General features: G+C 51.7%; 2 protein-coding genes across 3 annotated transcripts; one reads left to right on the top strand and one right to left on the bottom strand.

Annotated features, from left to right (window-relative positions):
• On the top strand, positions 1 to 2,935 carry LOC139585868 (interferon-induced protein with tetratricopeptide repeats 1-like). Its single transcript, XM_071418875.1, has 2 exons — positions 1 to 136; positions 948 to 2,935. The coding sequence occupies exons 1-2, from the start codon at positions 117 to 119 to the stop codon at positions 2,317 to 2,319; spliced, it is 1,392 nt and encodes a 463-aa protein (XP_071274976.1). The 5' UTR covers positions 1 to 116; the 3' UTR covers positions 2,320 to 2,935.
• A 987-nt stretch (positions 2,936 to 3,922) lies between these two features.
• RACGAP1 (Rac GTPase activating protein 1) lies at positions 3,923 to 12,205 on the bottom strand. Of its 2 annotated transcripts, none has more exons than XM_071418867.1 (17): positions 11,985 to 12,205; positions 10,744 to 10,832; positions 10,019 to 10,221; positions 9,527 to 9,663; positions 9,257 to 9,326; positions 8,989 to 9,042; positions 8,201 to 8,278; positions 7,965 to 8,082; positions 7,678 to 7,808; positions 7,106 to 7,270; positions 6,628 to 6,723; positions 6,248 to 6,446; positions 5,885 to 5,990; positions 5,496 to 5,628; positions 5,276 to 5,411; positions 4,934 to 5,042; positions 3,923 to 4,644 (listed from the first exon to the last, which is right to left on the bottom strand). In XM_071418867.1, the coding sequence occupies exons 1-17, from the start codon at positions 12,203 to 12,205 to the stop codon at positions 4,569 to 4,571; spliced, it is 2,121 nt and encodes a 706-aa protein (XP_071274968.1). In that variant the 3' UTR covers positions 3,923 to 4,568. The 2 variants fall into 2 exon arrangements, with proteins under 2 accessions (XP_071274968.1, XP_071274970.1); XM_071418869.1 differs by having other exon boundaries at positions 10,744 to 10,829; positions 11,937 to 12,075.
• Between the last annotated feature and the right edge of the window lie 2,422 nt (positions 12,206 to 14,627).

Here is a 14,627-nt window from a genome sequence, read left to right as displayed (position 1 = left end):
CTCCACCCAGGAGAGAGCTTTCTTATTTAAGGCTCAGTCTCCAGGTTACAGACTATTGTGCTCAGGATCTGCTGCTGGGTGGAAGAGCCAAGCCATCATCCCTCGACGGTGACACAATGGCTGCAGGAAAACCGAGGTGAGTGCACAGCATCCCCTTTTGTCACAGCTCCCACAGCCACAGGGTGAGGGGGGACAAGGCTGGAAAGGGCCTCTCAAAGTCACCTTGTCCAAGGTGCTGCATCCAGACAGCTTTGGAGCCTCTCTGAGGGTAGAGACTGCACAACCTGTGCAGGAAAGATGTGCAAGGCCTTTCTTCTTCTCACAGTTAAATTTCCTGATGTCCAGATGGAGCTTCCTGGGCTTGTTTGTGCACTGGGCACCACTAAAAAAGCCTGGCACTGCTTTGCACCCTCCCTTTAGGTATCTCTACAGCTCTAAGATCCTTCTGAGCCTTCTCTTCTCTGAGCTGAACAGTAGTCTCAGCTCTCTCAGCCTTTCCTCGTGGAAGAGACACTCCAGTCTAACATCTTCCTTACCTTGCTGGGCTCTTTTTTGAGCAATTTCTTCACCCTTCAGCTGAAGACACAATCCCTGCTTCCTCCTCACAGAAGGTGAAACGAGAGAAACCAGTCTTTCAACTTATGGGTGGGGCTGGCTCTACTCTCCCTTTTTTCAGGCCATCCAAGGGCCTTTGCCTTAGGCGAGAGAGCAACCCTGGCTCCAGGCACTGGTGACTCCATTCCTGGCTTGCTGTTCTTTAACGGGAAGGCTCACAGAGAGCTCCCTGAACAATGGGCTGATTGGAACAAGGATTTGCAGGTTCTTTAGTAGCCTGAGTGCAAGGGGTGTGTTGAGCAACTGGAGAGAGTCTCCTCCTCCACCTCCCCTCCTCTTTTCTCCCTCTGTGTGAGCACACCCTTAAATAACTCATCACTTCCTCTTTATAGCAAGGAGCAGCTGAGGGAGAAGCTGGATACCCTTCAGTGTCACTTCACCTGGAAGATGGATGTCGACTCTTTCAGTCTTTGGCATCTCCTGCAGAAGCTGGATGTTGAGATCAAGCACACAGCCCACCAGAACCAGGTGGGCCTCCTGGGGCTCCAGGCCTACCTGCACCAGCTGAACAACCAGAGTAAGGAAGCTCTGCAGAGCCTCGTAGCTGCTGAGCAGCACAACGATGAGAAGCATCTACCAGCATCGACTGCTGGCTCTTTGATCATCTACGGGAATTATGCTTGGATCCACTTCCTTCAGGGCTCCTACCAGGAAGCTGAAAACTACCAGGAACGAGCCAAGAAGCTCTGCCCAACTCCTTGGGACGTGCGGCTGATCCCGCACATCCAGGCCCTCAAAGGCTGGTCCCTCCTGGCTATCAGAGCCCGAAATGGGGGACGGGCAAGGGAGTGCTTCAACACGGCCTTGATGCTTGAACCAGAGAACAGCTCCTTCCGTACTGGGCTTGCAATGGCTCTTTATTCCTCCTGGAATTTCTCATGGCAACCTGATATTGAAAAAGAAGCCAGAATCCAGTTGGAAAGAATTGTCAACGAGCAGCCAGAAAACTACAGAGCCAAAATATATTTGGCCAGGCTACTTGAAAGAGTAGACAAGGAAAAGTCAATTGGCTTAGCTAAAGAATGTGCACAGGAAAGCTCTGACCCCGAGGTCCTCAAACTATCAGCTTTGTTCTGGATGCCACTGTCAACAGAGGAAGCATTGCGGGTCATCCAGCAAGCCCTGCAGCAGGTCCCAGGTTACCACCTTCTCTACCAGGCCTTGGCCAACTGCTACAAGCAACGCTGGCTTAAAGCAAATCAGAAAGAAGGGGATAAGATACGGTGTCAAGCCGTCAGGGACCTCCAGCAAATTGTTCTGGAACATCCAGACCTTGACCTTACACTTGTCAAGCTGCAGTTGGCAAAGTTCATCGGTGTAAAAAAGCCAGCACAGGAAGAAAAGATCTACGGGGAGCTGCAGAAGAAAATCAACACCCTGAGCCTCAGATGCCGTCAAGCCCTGAATCTCTTCTGGGGAGATTTCTTCCTCCACCGGGAGAAATGCAAGGCTGAGGCAAAGGCCAAGTTCATGGAATGCTACAAAATCCCTGTGCAGACAGACCAGAGGAGGGAATGTGGCTACAGGCTGTTGAAGATAGCTGAGACCTACCAGCACGATGGTGACGCCGATGCTGCCAACGACATCCACTGCTTCCTCCAAGAGGCCGACAAGCACCTGCCCAGGGAACCTGTGGGGCTTGGTTTAGATGATGACGATCACCCCATCCCACAGAGAATTTGGCATGACTTCTCCCAAGGCTAGAAGGTCAAAAGAACTGCCTGGCTCTGCACAGCAGGCCCATCCCTCACATGGACATGGTGGTTCTGGCAGCTCCTCACGCCGTCCCATTGCTCAGCCGTCAAATCCAGGCCCACCCATGAGCAACCAAGTGCCCAAACCTTCCACACGCTGCTGCTTCCAGAGGGAATGAAAACAAGAGAGAAGAATTTGTCTTAGAGGGTGTGAGCACAATCTTCTGCAGGTGTGGACCTGCATCTCTCCCTTGGAGCTTCCACTGATCAGAACCAAATGCTGATTAGGGCAATGCGAGAAATCAACTCATTAATTATAAGAATTCCACCATTTGCAACAAACCAGGAGGTGGATTCCTCCACAAGATCAGTGAGGAGCTATGATGAGGGTGAAGTCCTTCTGTACAGGACACAGATGCTCACTGGCCCGTCCAAATGCATTAAATGCTGCTGATGATTTTATCTGCATTAATCCTCAGAAGCACACACATGCCTGCCCCTGCCTGGACATAAACCAGGAGCTTTTTTTGTACTGGTCCCCACCACAAATGACATTTTCATCCCTGTTTCTGGAGCTAAACTGAGTTTTTTAAAAATCTTTGATTAATAAATATTTCTCTGCATGATTTCTCCTTCCTGGTGTCTTCTTGCAGCCTGAAGCATCCAGAGCATGGAACACCAAAGATCCACCCTCTCCCCACTGTCCTCCCTCTCCATCCCCGAGGCCCTTCCCACTTGGAATTTGTGCCCTTACCTGCAGGCACAGGTGGGCACCCCCAGGCCTCCCGTGCCCAAGCCCTGCCAGGGTCACCTTTGTGCCCAGCAGTACCTGAGTGGGGGTGGCTTCCTCAGATGTCCCCAAAGCTGTCCCCACAGAGCAGTGCCACAGGGACCAGATGTCCCTCAGGAGGTCCCACCAACAGTGACCGTGTTTCTGCTCCAGAGAGGAGCAGGCAAGGACCCAGTCTGGGAAAAGATGCTCCAGGAAAGGACCAAGTGTGCCCAGAACCAGAATCAGGGTAAGGAGAACACACCTTAGTGCCCCTGTCCTGCACACCTGGTGTGTCTGAGAACCCAGGGCCAGAAACACCCCCTTGCTTGGGGGCCCCAGCAGTGGCTCAGCACCAGTGTGCAAACACTTCACCCCCAGGCCTCACAATCAAGGGAGAGAGAAACATCCCAGGCCAGCACACCTACCCTGGGCTATTTCACCTCCCAACGCAACAGTGGGGACCAAACCTGTCATCCTCCTTTGTCCCCTGGACCCAGGAGCCACAGCCCAGGGCAGGATCCTGCCCCCAGCAGCAAAGTTGGCTGGGCTCAGTCCTTGGGGCAGAGAGCAGCCCCTCAGCCTCCAGTGAGGCCACACATGCCTGGTGAAAATACACAAGTTAAAACCATGAGCCAGAGAACACAAAACTGTGGGTCGTGTAAAACATCAGGATTTACTTAAATGCACAGCCAGGACAGTTTTCCAAAGGTCAATAAAAACAGGCACTTGATAAACTCGTGTGTGTTGCACAGGTGTCTTCACAGAGCACTGGGCAAGGTCCCAGATTCTGACCTGGGAAAGCAAAATTCCCACCCCCACTGAACCACCCTCCCTCCCCTCACCAGCAAGAGCAGCACTAATTCCTTTGGGCTGCCCAGGAATCCTTTGGCTTTGCATTTACACCCTCCTCTATGGAATTCACCCCTGCAAACACAGTACCAGGAAATAAATGCTCCTTTAGAGCAGCCACAGTCCCTCGGGCAGTTCATTGAAGAAAGGCTTTTGCCCACCAACCCAGTCCAACACTGCCATCCTCAGGATTCCAGCTGCACCACCACCAGCCAGGTGGGACTGACTGTGCCGAGGAAATCCTGGATTCTGACAAAGTTCAGACACTGCTGTGCCAAGAACATCCTACAGAGTCCTAATGACCCCAACCAACTGACCCTCATTTTGTGACTGCTCTACTTCACACAGGGAGAAAAACAGATGTTAGTGAAAATGCCAATTCTCTAGAGTTTTTTTTAATGATTAGCACTGAACAAATCCTGCTTGTTACTGTCTTCACCAATACTACATTCAGCACAGCATTAGATAATAAAAATAAATTGCACTATAAAATCCCATTAAAAGTCTCAGTTAAGCTGAAAGATAAAAGGCAAAACATTATTTCATATAAGCTGCCAGGGGCCACGGAGACAATCTGTATTTCTTCTACTTGTGAGCATTGGTGTGCAAATGCCAGGACAAGACCAACTCCCAGGTCTTCATTTCAGCATAGGAGAGGCAAAGAAGTTACCCTGATGCCCAAACTGGGTTGTTGACTTGCTTTTGCTCCCAAATCTAATTCAAGAGAAACACAAGAATATCAGTTTGGAATTCTGGACACAGAGGTTCAGCACTCTCCCTTTTTCAGGGAACATCCACCCAGATTTCACCCACCTCCCAATGCTCCTCTCCCTACCATGAGAGGATGTTTGTTACCCAAACCTGCTGCTCCCACAGCACAGATTAAGGGAGGGCTCACTGAGTAGTAAGTGCAGGCTGCCCCCAAAGTCTCAGTTCTCCCTGAGCACCCAAAATCACCTGCAGTCATCCCAAACATGGCATCACAGCACCCCCTGGCACTCACTTGGGTGTGGTCTTGCTGAAGGTGGAGCGGACCCTCTGGGACAGGGAGCTGGACGAGGGTGTCTTGGAGAGCTGGTGCTCTGGGGTGGTGAGAGGTCCCAGGATGCTCACTGCCAAAAGAGAGCAGCACAGTGTGGGGACAGCTGAAGTTTTCTTTGCCATGCAGGGAACATCAGGCATTCCCTGGCATCTGTGAAAAGCACTAGACAAATCTGGCATTTCCTGGCACACTTTGCTTTTCCCTCTGCCTCCATGAAGTGAGAAGTGGCTGGCTCTGAGAGCTTTGCAGGCTGTGTGGATCGAGGGTTGCTGTTTTTAGTAACAGAGCAGAAGGCAGGGTTACCTTGGACCTCAGGTGTCCGTGGAGTGGAATAGGCGTTGGTGTTCTCAATCACGTGTGCTGGGTCAATGTTCTCCTGCTCCACCATCATCAGCTGGCTCCAGTAGTCCATGGGCAGCAGCAGGAGCCGCTCCACCACCTACAGAGACACCTGTGAGTCACTGATCACAGAATCATGGAATGGTTTGGGTTGGAAGAGAGACAATCCCCGAGTTTGTCCTACCTTGGGCTGACGCTTGGTGTCTTGCAGCAGAGTCATGGGGTCAGGATCTGGTACTGCGTGGGCGACTATGGTGGGGCCAAAGACTTTGGCCAAATTGGAGATGTCCATTTTAGTGTCTGGGCTCTGAGCCACCCTGCATTAAAAGAAACATGGAAAGAATGTAGTTTACCCCCTTCACTTGTAATACAAGTCCCCTATCCCACACACACTTGGCCTCCAAGTGAGCAGGTTTGTTCCAGAATGAAGACTTCATGCTCACGAGCAGTAACCAGACCCAATTAGAAAAGGCACCACTGGGGCAACCTTTCCCTTCCAAATCACAGAATGGTTTGGGTTGGGAGGGACCTTTGAGATCACCCAGTTCCAACCCCCTGTCCATCAGAATGTACCTCTGCAGGTGGACCATGAGGAAAGCCAAGGTGTCCCTGTTGGCCTGAGGAAGTTCTCCAACTGCTTGGTACATAGCAGCAATGCTGTTATCCTCATCTGGGATTTCTAGCAGGAAAAAATAATATTTAGACCTAAGAAAGTGCTCCCAGAAGCTGCAACATTCCCCTCACAGCCACAGCTACCCTGAGAAATAAAGAAGCTAGAAACTTCTCAAGGTGTGCTAATAATCTTGTATCCTGCCCAACTAGAACTCGGGCACAAGGGCTCCACAGAGCACCACAGGCTGCTGGTTCACTTGACAGCAAAACCACCACCACGGAGCCTCAGGAAAGAGCTGGAGATGTCACACAGCAGCTCCTCACCTGCAGCTTCCATGAAAGTCTTGTTTAACCGGAAAGTGAGCAGGGGCTCTTTCAGGCTGCGCAGGAAGTCCTTGAGCAGGCCGCAGATGGCGTGGATATCGTCCACCTTACTGAGCAAAGGAATGTTCTTTGCTCTGAGAAACTTCTCCTTCAGCTCCCTCACAGTCTTGTCACAGCCAGAGATGCGGTAAATGCCTGTCTGTTGGCACAAAGCTTGGCTCAGAGGAGGAGGTCAATTGGCTTTCTTCCATCCCCACCTTCTCCCCACACCTGAGTCACCCGTGCACACCATAAATAAGGGATATTTGGGTTAACAATTTGCTTCTCTAACACCACAACCCATTTCATTGGCACTGTTTCACACCTCATTTTCTTCTTACCTCATGCAGCCCTCGTTGCTCAATCTCATTAACACAGTGCACGATGATGGAAGGGATCATTGGAGGAGTAGAAGGGACAAAATCCATCAAGGTGCCCTAAAAGGCAGAAAGGAAAGTAAAAAAAAAAGATGGATTCAGTCACCAAGACATGGAAAATAGTCTCTCAGGAATTCACAGCAAGATCTATGGTCGGAAAACAAGAATTGTTGCTCTTCTCAGGACTGATGAAGAAACATCGCATCCATCAGCACAACACTGCATCGCCTGCCCAGAGCTGCCACCTTCCCCACTCAACGCCCTCCTACCATCACACCCCGACACCCCCTCCCTGCTTGTGCAATGATGCATTAGCGAGCTCATTTGCATGTCATTATGCAGCTCTGAGCAACAGGAGCTCTGCTGGGGAAGGCAGCTTTGGAGCTGGGCAAGCGCCAAGGCAGGGTGGCCCCCGTGGCGGCAGCCCCGGGCACTGACCCACCTCCCCGATGCGCACCGGCGTGCCCGTCAGCGTGGGGATGCAGGGCAGGGGGCAGCGCTCCCGGCACTCGGGGTGAGCCACCACCCGGCAGTCCCTGCACTTCAGGGAGATCTTCCCAAACTTGACTCTCTTTCCACACGGGACACACGATTCTGGCTTGATAACCTGGTGATCCAGAGCACACAGACGGGAGAGATTAGTGCAGTGTAGTAACTCAGCGGGAATTAAACTGGGTAACAGGTCTCTGATCCATGCAGGTAACTGGTACAGGTCATATTGACCTGAGACTAACCATGGAATAGCCTGAATTGGAAGGGAGCCACAGAGATCATCAGTGCAGCTCCTGGCCTTGCACAGACACCCCAACAACCCCACCCTGTGCATCCCTGGGAGCATTGTCCCAGCTCTTCTGGAGCTCTGGCAGCCATGCCCATCCCCTGTCCCCCCTCTGGGAGAAGAGCCTTTTCCTATTATCCAGCCTAAACCTCCCTTGACACAGCTGGCAGCTTCTTATCACACACATTCCAAGATGGAAGGAGATGCTTTTCCATCTCCTCCTGCCTTAGACCCACCGTCTTTGAAACAAAGTCGTGCAGCCTCACTCCCCCATTGTGCTGCGGGGTGCTGGAGCCATCGGTGTCCTGCTTGGACTCCAGCTGCTTACTGCCTATGCTGGACTCACTGTTCCAGGGCTGCAAAGGACCTGGAGGACACAAGAGGAAGAGGCTGGAATCACCCTCTGCCCCCAAAAGCATGGGCATCATAAATTAGAAGCAGCTCCCAGGTCCTGGAAGGACTAAGGGACATTTCAGGACAAGCTGTGTAGCTGTGTCAGGACAGACAGGGATGTTACACCCACCGCTCTTCCTGCGGCTCCTCCGAGGGTAAGGCACAGTCTGGATGGTAGAAATGGCTTCAATTGGGCCACCATCGTTGGGGACCATCAGAGTGGTCTTTGCTACTATGGATTCATTAGCCTGGAATGACAGATACATCAGTGGCAGGAGTGCTGACAGAACACAGGAGTTCCAGCGGCCCTGGAAACAGGCAGGAACTGTGGCCAGGTGTACACGAACCCAGCTGTGACCACCATACCTGGTCTGCTGTGTTGCTAATGGATCTGGATTTCTTCTGAGGAGCTGGGGGGCCTTCAGCAAACTGCCTGGAAGAGCGCTGAAAGAGAGCACATTCCTGTGTCAAAGCAGGAATGCTGCTCACTTGGCATTCCACTGGCCCAGGATGACTAGGACTGAACACTTCATACATCTTGGTGTGTGCAGACAAGTCCTTCAAGGGTACCTCTGTTTTGTGGCAACCTTGGAGGTCCCAGGAAGAATTAGGGAAACTCTTTCAAATTTTCCTAGCCAGCTTTATAATTTAGATCAAAAAAAAAAAGAAACCCAACCTAAGAAAGGAGGGCAAAAAAGCCCCAACAAACCCATGAACTACACACACAAAAACCAGCAACTAAGCAGGTCCCAGACTCTTCCCAGCTCCACTAGGGTGATGGTTTCAGGCTCTTTCCCACCTGTATCTTATGCTTTAATCTGCAGAACGAGCACAAGCTCCTTAACAAAATAGAAAAATGTTAACTTCCATTTTCCCCTAATCTGGGAGCTGCAATAATCTCCAAGTGTTTTCTTGCAAACCCCAGACTGTAAAAACCCAGGATATCCAGAAGTCCACTCGTTTTCAGTACACAAACAATGACATCAGCCCTAAATTTCAATCTAAACCCCCACAGCAGCAGCACAGCCATTCGAGGTCTGACTGTGTTTAGAGGCTCAGAGGTCACGACAGGTGGCTGTGAGGTGACAGATGGTGGCATTGTGGCAGCCAGGGGGAACAAAGGAAACTATGTGACAGGAACAATTGAACAATACCCGCTTCTCTCTCCTCTTCAGCCTGACAGCTTTCACCACCGAGGAATCCCAGTCCTGGGGGAAGGACACAGCACTGGTTAATGGTAAATAGCACGCAGCCCCTGGCCAGGACTTTCATCAAATTTTAGCCAACAGCACACTCGGGAAATGCAAATCAGCTCAGCCAGGTTAATATCCCAGTAATCCAAACACAAAGGGTCTCTAGAGATCAACCCCCTCCCCTCGGGCTTTACAGGGGAGGAGAACTTCAGAAACGGAGTTACATTACCAGTGAGTCATCGCTCTTGTCAAAGCTGATGTCTGACAGAATTGAGCCAGATTCATCTATTGTAGACAGCCTAAAAAACAAAAATTAGAAGGAGCTTGTATCAGTTTGGCTTTCAGTCAGTCACGGTTCCAGAACAATCCCACTGACTCAGAAGAGCCGTATTTCAAAGTGGAACAAAAAGGGGAACTGTTGACATGGGTGAGGAATGTGTCACAGGGGCCGACAGCTGGATGGATGCCTGACACCTCAGATAAAATGCTGCTTCCCTACCTTTTGTTGCCTGCACTTCCCACAGAAGGCTGTGGCCTGTTCAGGAAGGCGAGGACAGACTTCTGCTCCTCGCTGAGCTGGATGCTGCCGGAGGCATCACACATGAGCAGCTCCCGAATCAGCTGGATTTGCCGCTCCTGTGAGCACAGATAACATCAGCAGCTGGATACGCTGTGTTTAATTACTGTAAGACCCGACCGAGTGCCTGCGATACCAGAGATAAGCTCTCAGAACTGGTGTCAATGGACTGCTAATGGCTGCAGGCAGGTAATGGCAGCTCAGACAGGTAATGGCAGCTCAGCTCCATCAGCAGCCAGTCTCCTTTCCCAGATCAAAGCAGGAGGCTGCTCCGAGGAGCCGAGCCAATTCCTTGCTTTTTATTTTTCCTTTCCTCCCTGTGAGTGCCAGTCCTTCTTTGCCACTGATCAATGCAGTTTAATCGCCTTGTCTCCACACTCTCGAGAGCTGATGGGTAACACCGGAATTACTCACCAGCTTCTCACAGTCCATTTCAGCTTTTTGCCTCCGTTTGATCTCCACATCCACCTGATTGCGGGCGTGTTTCAGCTTCACGTCCAGGGCACTGCGCTCAGCTTCTGTCTTCATCAGGAGATCTTTGTACCTGCCGAGCTCCTGCTCTAGTTTCTGCCATTTCCTCCGGTTCTCCTCAAAGTTCTTGGCTAACTGAATAAACTCTGGGGAGAGAACACATGAAGCCTTAGCTGGGCAAGCAGAGGAGCAGCTGACAGCAGGTATCTGTTCACACTGAATCCCAGGATTCCTGAGGCTGGAAAAGACCCCATTCCCACCTCATCACCCAGCCCAGAGCACTGAGTGCCACCTCCAGTCATTCCTTGGACCTCTCCAGGGATGGGCACTCCAAACCTCCCTGGGCAGACCACACCCCTCCAATCCCTGACTGCTCTTTCCAGGAAGAAATTCTTCCTCCTGATGCCCAACCTGAGACATGGAGAACCCAGCCTTTGGGCCAACCCAGCCACACAAGAGATGTCCATGAGCTCTTCCTTTTCTCAGACCAAGCCCTTCCTGTCTGCACCAGCCAGAAGAGCTGGAACACAAGACAAAGCCAGTCTGCTACAAGCAGAACGTGGCCCTACACAGAAATTCAGCTGGGACTTGATGTTTCTCCACAAAGGAAAAACCCAGATCACCCTGGTTTTAGCATCTTCAGCAGATTTTTCAGGAACAAAACTCACGGCATTCATTTCCTTCGCTCAGGAGCTCGGCCTGGCGCGTGAGCTGCTCGAACAGACCCCGCAGGTTCACCATGGCAATCTCCATCCTCCTGCCAAAAAGCCACAGCTAAACAAGCAGCCCAGCCCTTCCCTGCCCCCTCCGAGCAGAAACCAGCCCAAAGGAAAGGGGACCAGCCTCAGAGTCTCTGGCTGTAAGGCTTTCAGGCGGGTTTGAGAAGCTGCACCAACAAAACTCATGTTTAATGGAAATATATGCATCTACTTTTTCTCATTGGGAATGGAAATCCACAGCCCTGCACAGTTTATGGATCACAGAGCCTTAGAGAGAGGCAGATCTGCCCATCTTAGTGCTTCCACTATCCCCCAGCACAGCACGGAACCCAAGGCAAGATGAGGGATCCCAAGTCCTTCCCTTCCGAAAGGATGCAGAACACAGCCCGTGCCCTGTCTACAAATAACTTGGTACTATGTAGGCCACTAAAAACCTGCAAGTTTTCAGCACTTTGTAAGATAAAAATAGGAGCAACATTCTGGAGAATTTTAATACAGTTTTAAATTTAGCTGCATTTTAACTTACAGCTCCTCCTGCAAATAGCTGTTAAAATTCAAGCAGTCAGCACATTTCTCTCAAACAGCAGCAACAACGGCATAAACAGAGGCAGCGAAGAGGAAAGTCTCCAGCTCAGCAAGACAGAAATGACTTCACGAATGCGAGGGGTGGCTGGGGCAGGCAGGGCAGCCGGGGCTGGGACGTGAGCTGGCCTGGGAGAGGTGCCAGCAGGGAACAACCCAGCAGCACAGAAGGCTTTGAGGCACCTGTTCCACAGGTGCAGACTTCACAGGCACACCGATACCTCGGTACTTTCTCTATTAATTGCACTGCGAGGTGTGGAACAGCTCTGCCCTTGTCGTGCGAGCTCACAGCACGGGGCACGCCCAGCTCGGTGCCTCAATTACCAGCACCAGCATCTCCATCCCCGCGCCCACCGCGACCCCCGAGGCCGGGAGGCCGCCGGGACCTGCCCGGCCCGTGGAGCGCGCTCAGAGCCGGGGGACCGGGACTCCGACTCCTGGGGTGGAACGGGCCTGGGCGGGTCCGGGGTCCGTTCCGCTCAGCCCTCAAGCCTCCCCTCAGTCCTCAGGGTTCCCCGCAGTGCCCTGAGCCCCCGGTTCCTCCCAGCCCGGCCCCGCACTCACCCGAGCCCCCGGGCTCCCCTCAGGTTTCCCTCAGGCTCCCTCACCTGGGCCGCGGCTCTGGCCCCAGCGGCGCGCGCGGCCCCAACGGCCCCGCGCTCCGGTTTGAATCCGCGCCTCCAGCCAATCCCCGCGGGCCCCGGCTCCCCGCTCCCGGCCTCTCATTGGCTGCGCTCAGGGCGGCCCTGAAGCCAGCCCGGCGCCATGTCTGCTGAGGGCGTGGCCCGCCTGCTCGGCGGGGCCGGGCGTGGACGGGTCCAGGCGCCATCTTTGCTGCTGGCTGCTGGAGCCGCGCGTTGCTTAGCAACGGGAACGCCGGGCCCCTCAGGCCTAGGCCTGCTCCTTGTCCACCCTCCAGAGGGGCTGTTCTGGGCAGGAAAAGCCCTTCTCAGGCCAAACCTGGTTGTTATGTCCAGCAAAGCCATTGGCACAGGGCTCTTGTGGGCCTGAGCCCCCCGCGCTGGTTCTGCAAAGGGTCAGTACAAGGGGCTGGGTGCAGCCGCGGAGCGTTGAAATTCAGCACCAGGCTGTTTATGGAGTGTTGTCACTTGAGAAATACGATGCCTTGCCTGCTTTTCGTCTTTAAACGTTGATTTGAGTAACAGCCGGCAACTTGTGCCAAAGGCGAAACCCATTTCAAGCCACGTACGAGTCTTCCCTGTGCAGGCGTTTAATATGCAAACAGATAAAACTCAAACCTAACAATTACACAAAGGGAATTCACATAATCATAAAATAACAACGTGCTTTAATCTTTTAAATCTGAAACAAAACAGCGGGTAATTGAAGAATGGATATTAGCAATTAGAAAGCGGAACTAAATGCTGAAAATTGCGCAGTGGAAAGGGGAGTTCATAAAGCAGATTGCTCTCATCATCCAGCTGCTTTGTTGGAGTTGCTTTATTTAGGGTATATAGTTTGTTTTAACTTAATAATAATTAATTCGTAATAGATTGTAAAAGGCCTCAAGATCTTTGGAAAAGTAAGCATTACTGTGGCTTCCTTGAAGAAGAGAGGCAAAATTATCTACATTTATTGGGGAACTGAGGCTTAGAAGAAACACAACTCATCCTCTGAGCCCATGGCCAAGCGAGAGAAATGTTCTGACTCTGATATATTACCTTATAGTACAGGAAATCACCCAAAAGCCCAATTTTCCCCTGTCTGGGAAGAAGCTGGAGGTTGAAAGTTACACCTGGCTCTGCGAGAGCCTCTTGTGCAGGTACATCCCCAATCTGAGATGAGGCTCAGCTGTTTTGGTGTCAGCCCCGGCCTCCTGCAGCTCCTGCCTGTAATTAAATCTTCACAGCTAAGATGCCTCTATTGGCAGACCGTATTTATAGGCAGGCGAGTTGTTTTAGTGTCGTTCTGAAGAATTAAGGAGGCTTTTGCTCATAAGCAAATTCTGTTCTCTTTCCAATTGTCATCCGCAATCTCGTGCCAATAGAAAAGCACATTATTTTAGAGGATTGCCCCCGCGGTGCTTGTTGTGAGTTACTGCAGTAGGTGCTGGGCTCGTGCTACACAAATTACATTTCCTCCATATGTGTTCAACTGTCGTCCTTCCAAACCCTCCTCTGAGTCAGGAGGGTCTGAGCACCCCAAAAAGCTCCTCAGAACCCCCCCACCCATGATGTGGACCTGGCAAATGGGTTCCTGCTCAGTCCCAGGCTCTAAAACCATTGTGGAGCCTCTTTGCTCCTCCTGGGTTGATGAATGGTGAGAGCACAGAGGTCAGCAGCACCTTTCATTTGGAGCTTTATTCCACGGGAGAAGAAAGGCAGAAGGGCTGAGGGCCTTTTCAGGAGCTGCTTTATGGCAAAGTAATTATATTCTCTTTTTGTTTGTGTCAGGAAAAGGGGGGGGGGAGAAGCCCTGAAATGTCTCATCTGGGAAACCGTTAATAGAATTTATGCTAATTTGATGATTCCGGCGATTACTGGCGGAAGCACTTCACATTCTCAGGCAGCAGAAATTCTCCTGCAGCTCCTCCCTCAGCCTCGCTGGGTTGGTCTCCAGCCCATTCTCCTCCTGCAGCCACCCCAGACCCTTCACTGGGCAGCACTGGCTGACCCCAGAGTGTGACCCTGGGATGTGACACCAGGATGTCACCAGGATGTCACCAGGCTTGGTGCCGATCCCTGTGGCATCCCTGGTCACCCCATCCCTCCATCTTTTGGGGGAAATGGAAGGAAACCTGCCCAGTGCCTCACAGTGAGAGCGAAGAGCAAAGCCAAAGCTCTCCCTGCCAGCCTCATCCTCTGGTGAAGCTTTGCAAACACCGATTGCTCTGCCCAGCTCCTGTAATTAACTCTGCAATTGCAAGCCCATTTGTGCAGCTTTGTGCTCAGGGGAAACCTTTATTAAGTTCCTTTTAATCCAAAACCAGTTAGACCACGACGGTCTTCATAAACAGTCATTCAAAAAATAAAAAGGCGGGGGGAGGCAAGGGGAATTAGAAACTTTTAAGACAACAACCTTTCTCAAAGGGAGAAGAAAAAAATTATCTTAGGTGCATTTCTCTTGATGCATTCATACAGCAGGGGTGTAAAAAAAAAGCAGTTGTTCAGTAGTGTGAGGAAAAAATCCATCAGGCTGAGCAGGGAGGGCAGCTGGGGTTTAGCCAGAGGGAGATGGACCTTTTAGGGAATTAATTTCTGATTTCTCCTAGCTGGCCAGAGCCAGAGGCC

This window comes from Agelaius tricolor, unplaced genomic scaffold, assembly GCF_023055355.1.
Source record: "Agelaius tricolor isolate 1412-34295 unplaced genomic scaffold, bAgeTri1.0.p SCAF_96, whole genome shotgun sequence".
NCBI lineage: Eukaryota > Metazoa > Chordata > Aves > Passeriformes > Icteridae > Agelaius > Agelaius tricolor.
Note: the sequence above shows the minus strand (reverse complement) of the source record. Positions and strands in the feature narration are given on the sequence as shown.

Coding starts and splice junctions, on each gene's coding strand:
- RACGAP1 (XM_071418867.1), bottom strand. CDS start 12,205: ATGGCGCCTGGACCCGTCCACGCCCGGCCCCGCCGAGCAGGCGGGCCA. Junction 8,279..8,988: donor TGAAGAGGAGAGAGAAGCGG/GTATTGTTCAAT, acceptor GCTCTCTTTCAG/CGCTCTTCCAGGCAGTTTGC. Junction 6,447..6,627: donor AGCAACGAGGGCTGCATGAG/GTAAGAAGAAAA, acceptor TTGTGCCAACAG/ACAGGCATTTACCGCATCTC.
- LOC139585868 (XM_071418875.1), top strand. CDS start 117: ATGGCTGCAGGAAAACCGAG. Junction 137..947: donor ATGGCTGCAGGAAAACCGAG/GTGAGTGCACAG, acceptor TCCTCTTTATAG/CAAGGAGCAGCTGAGGGAGA.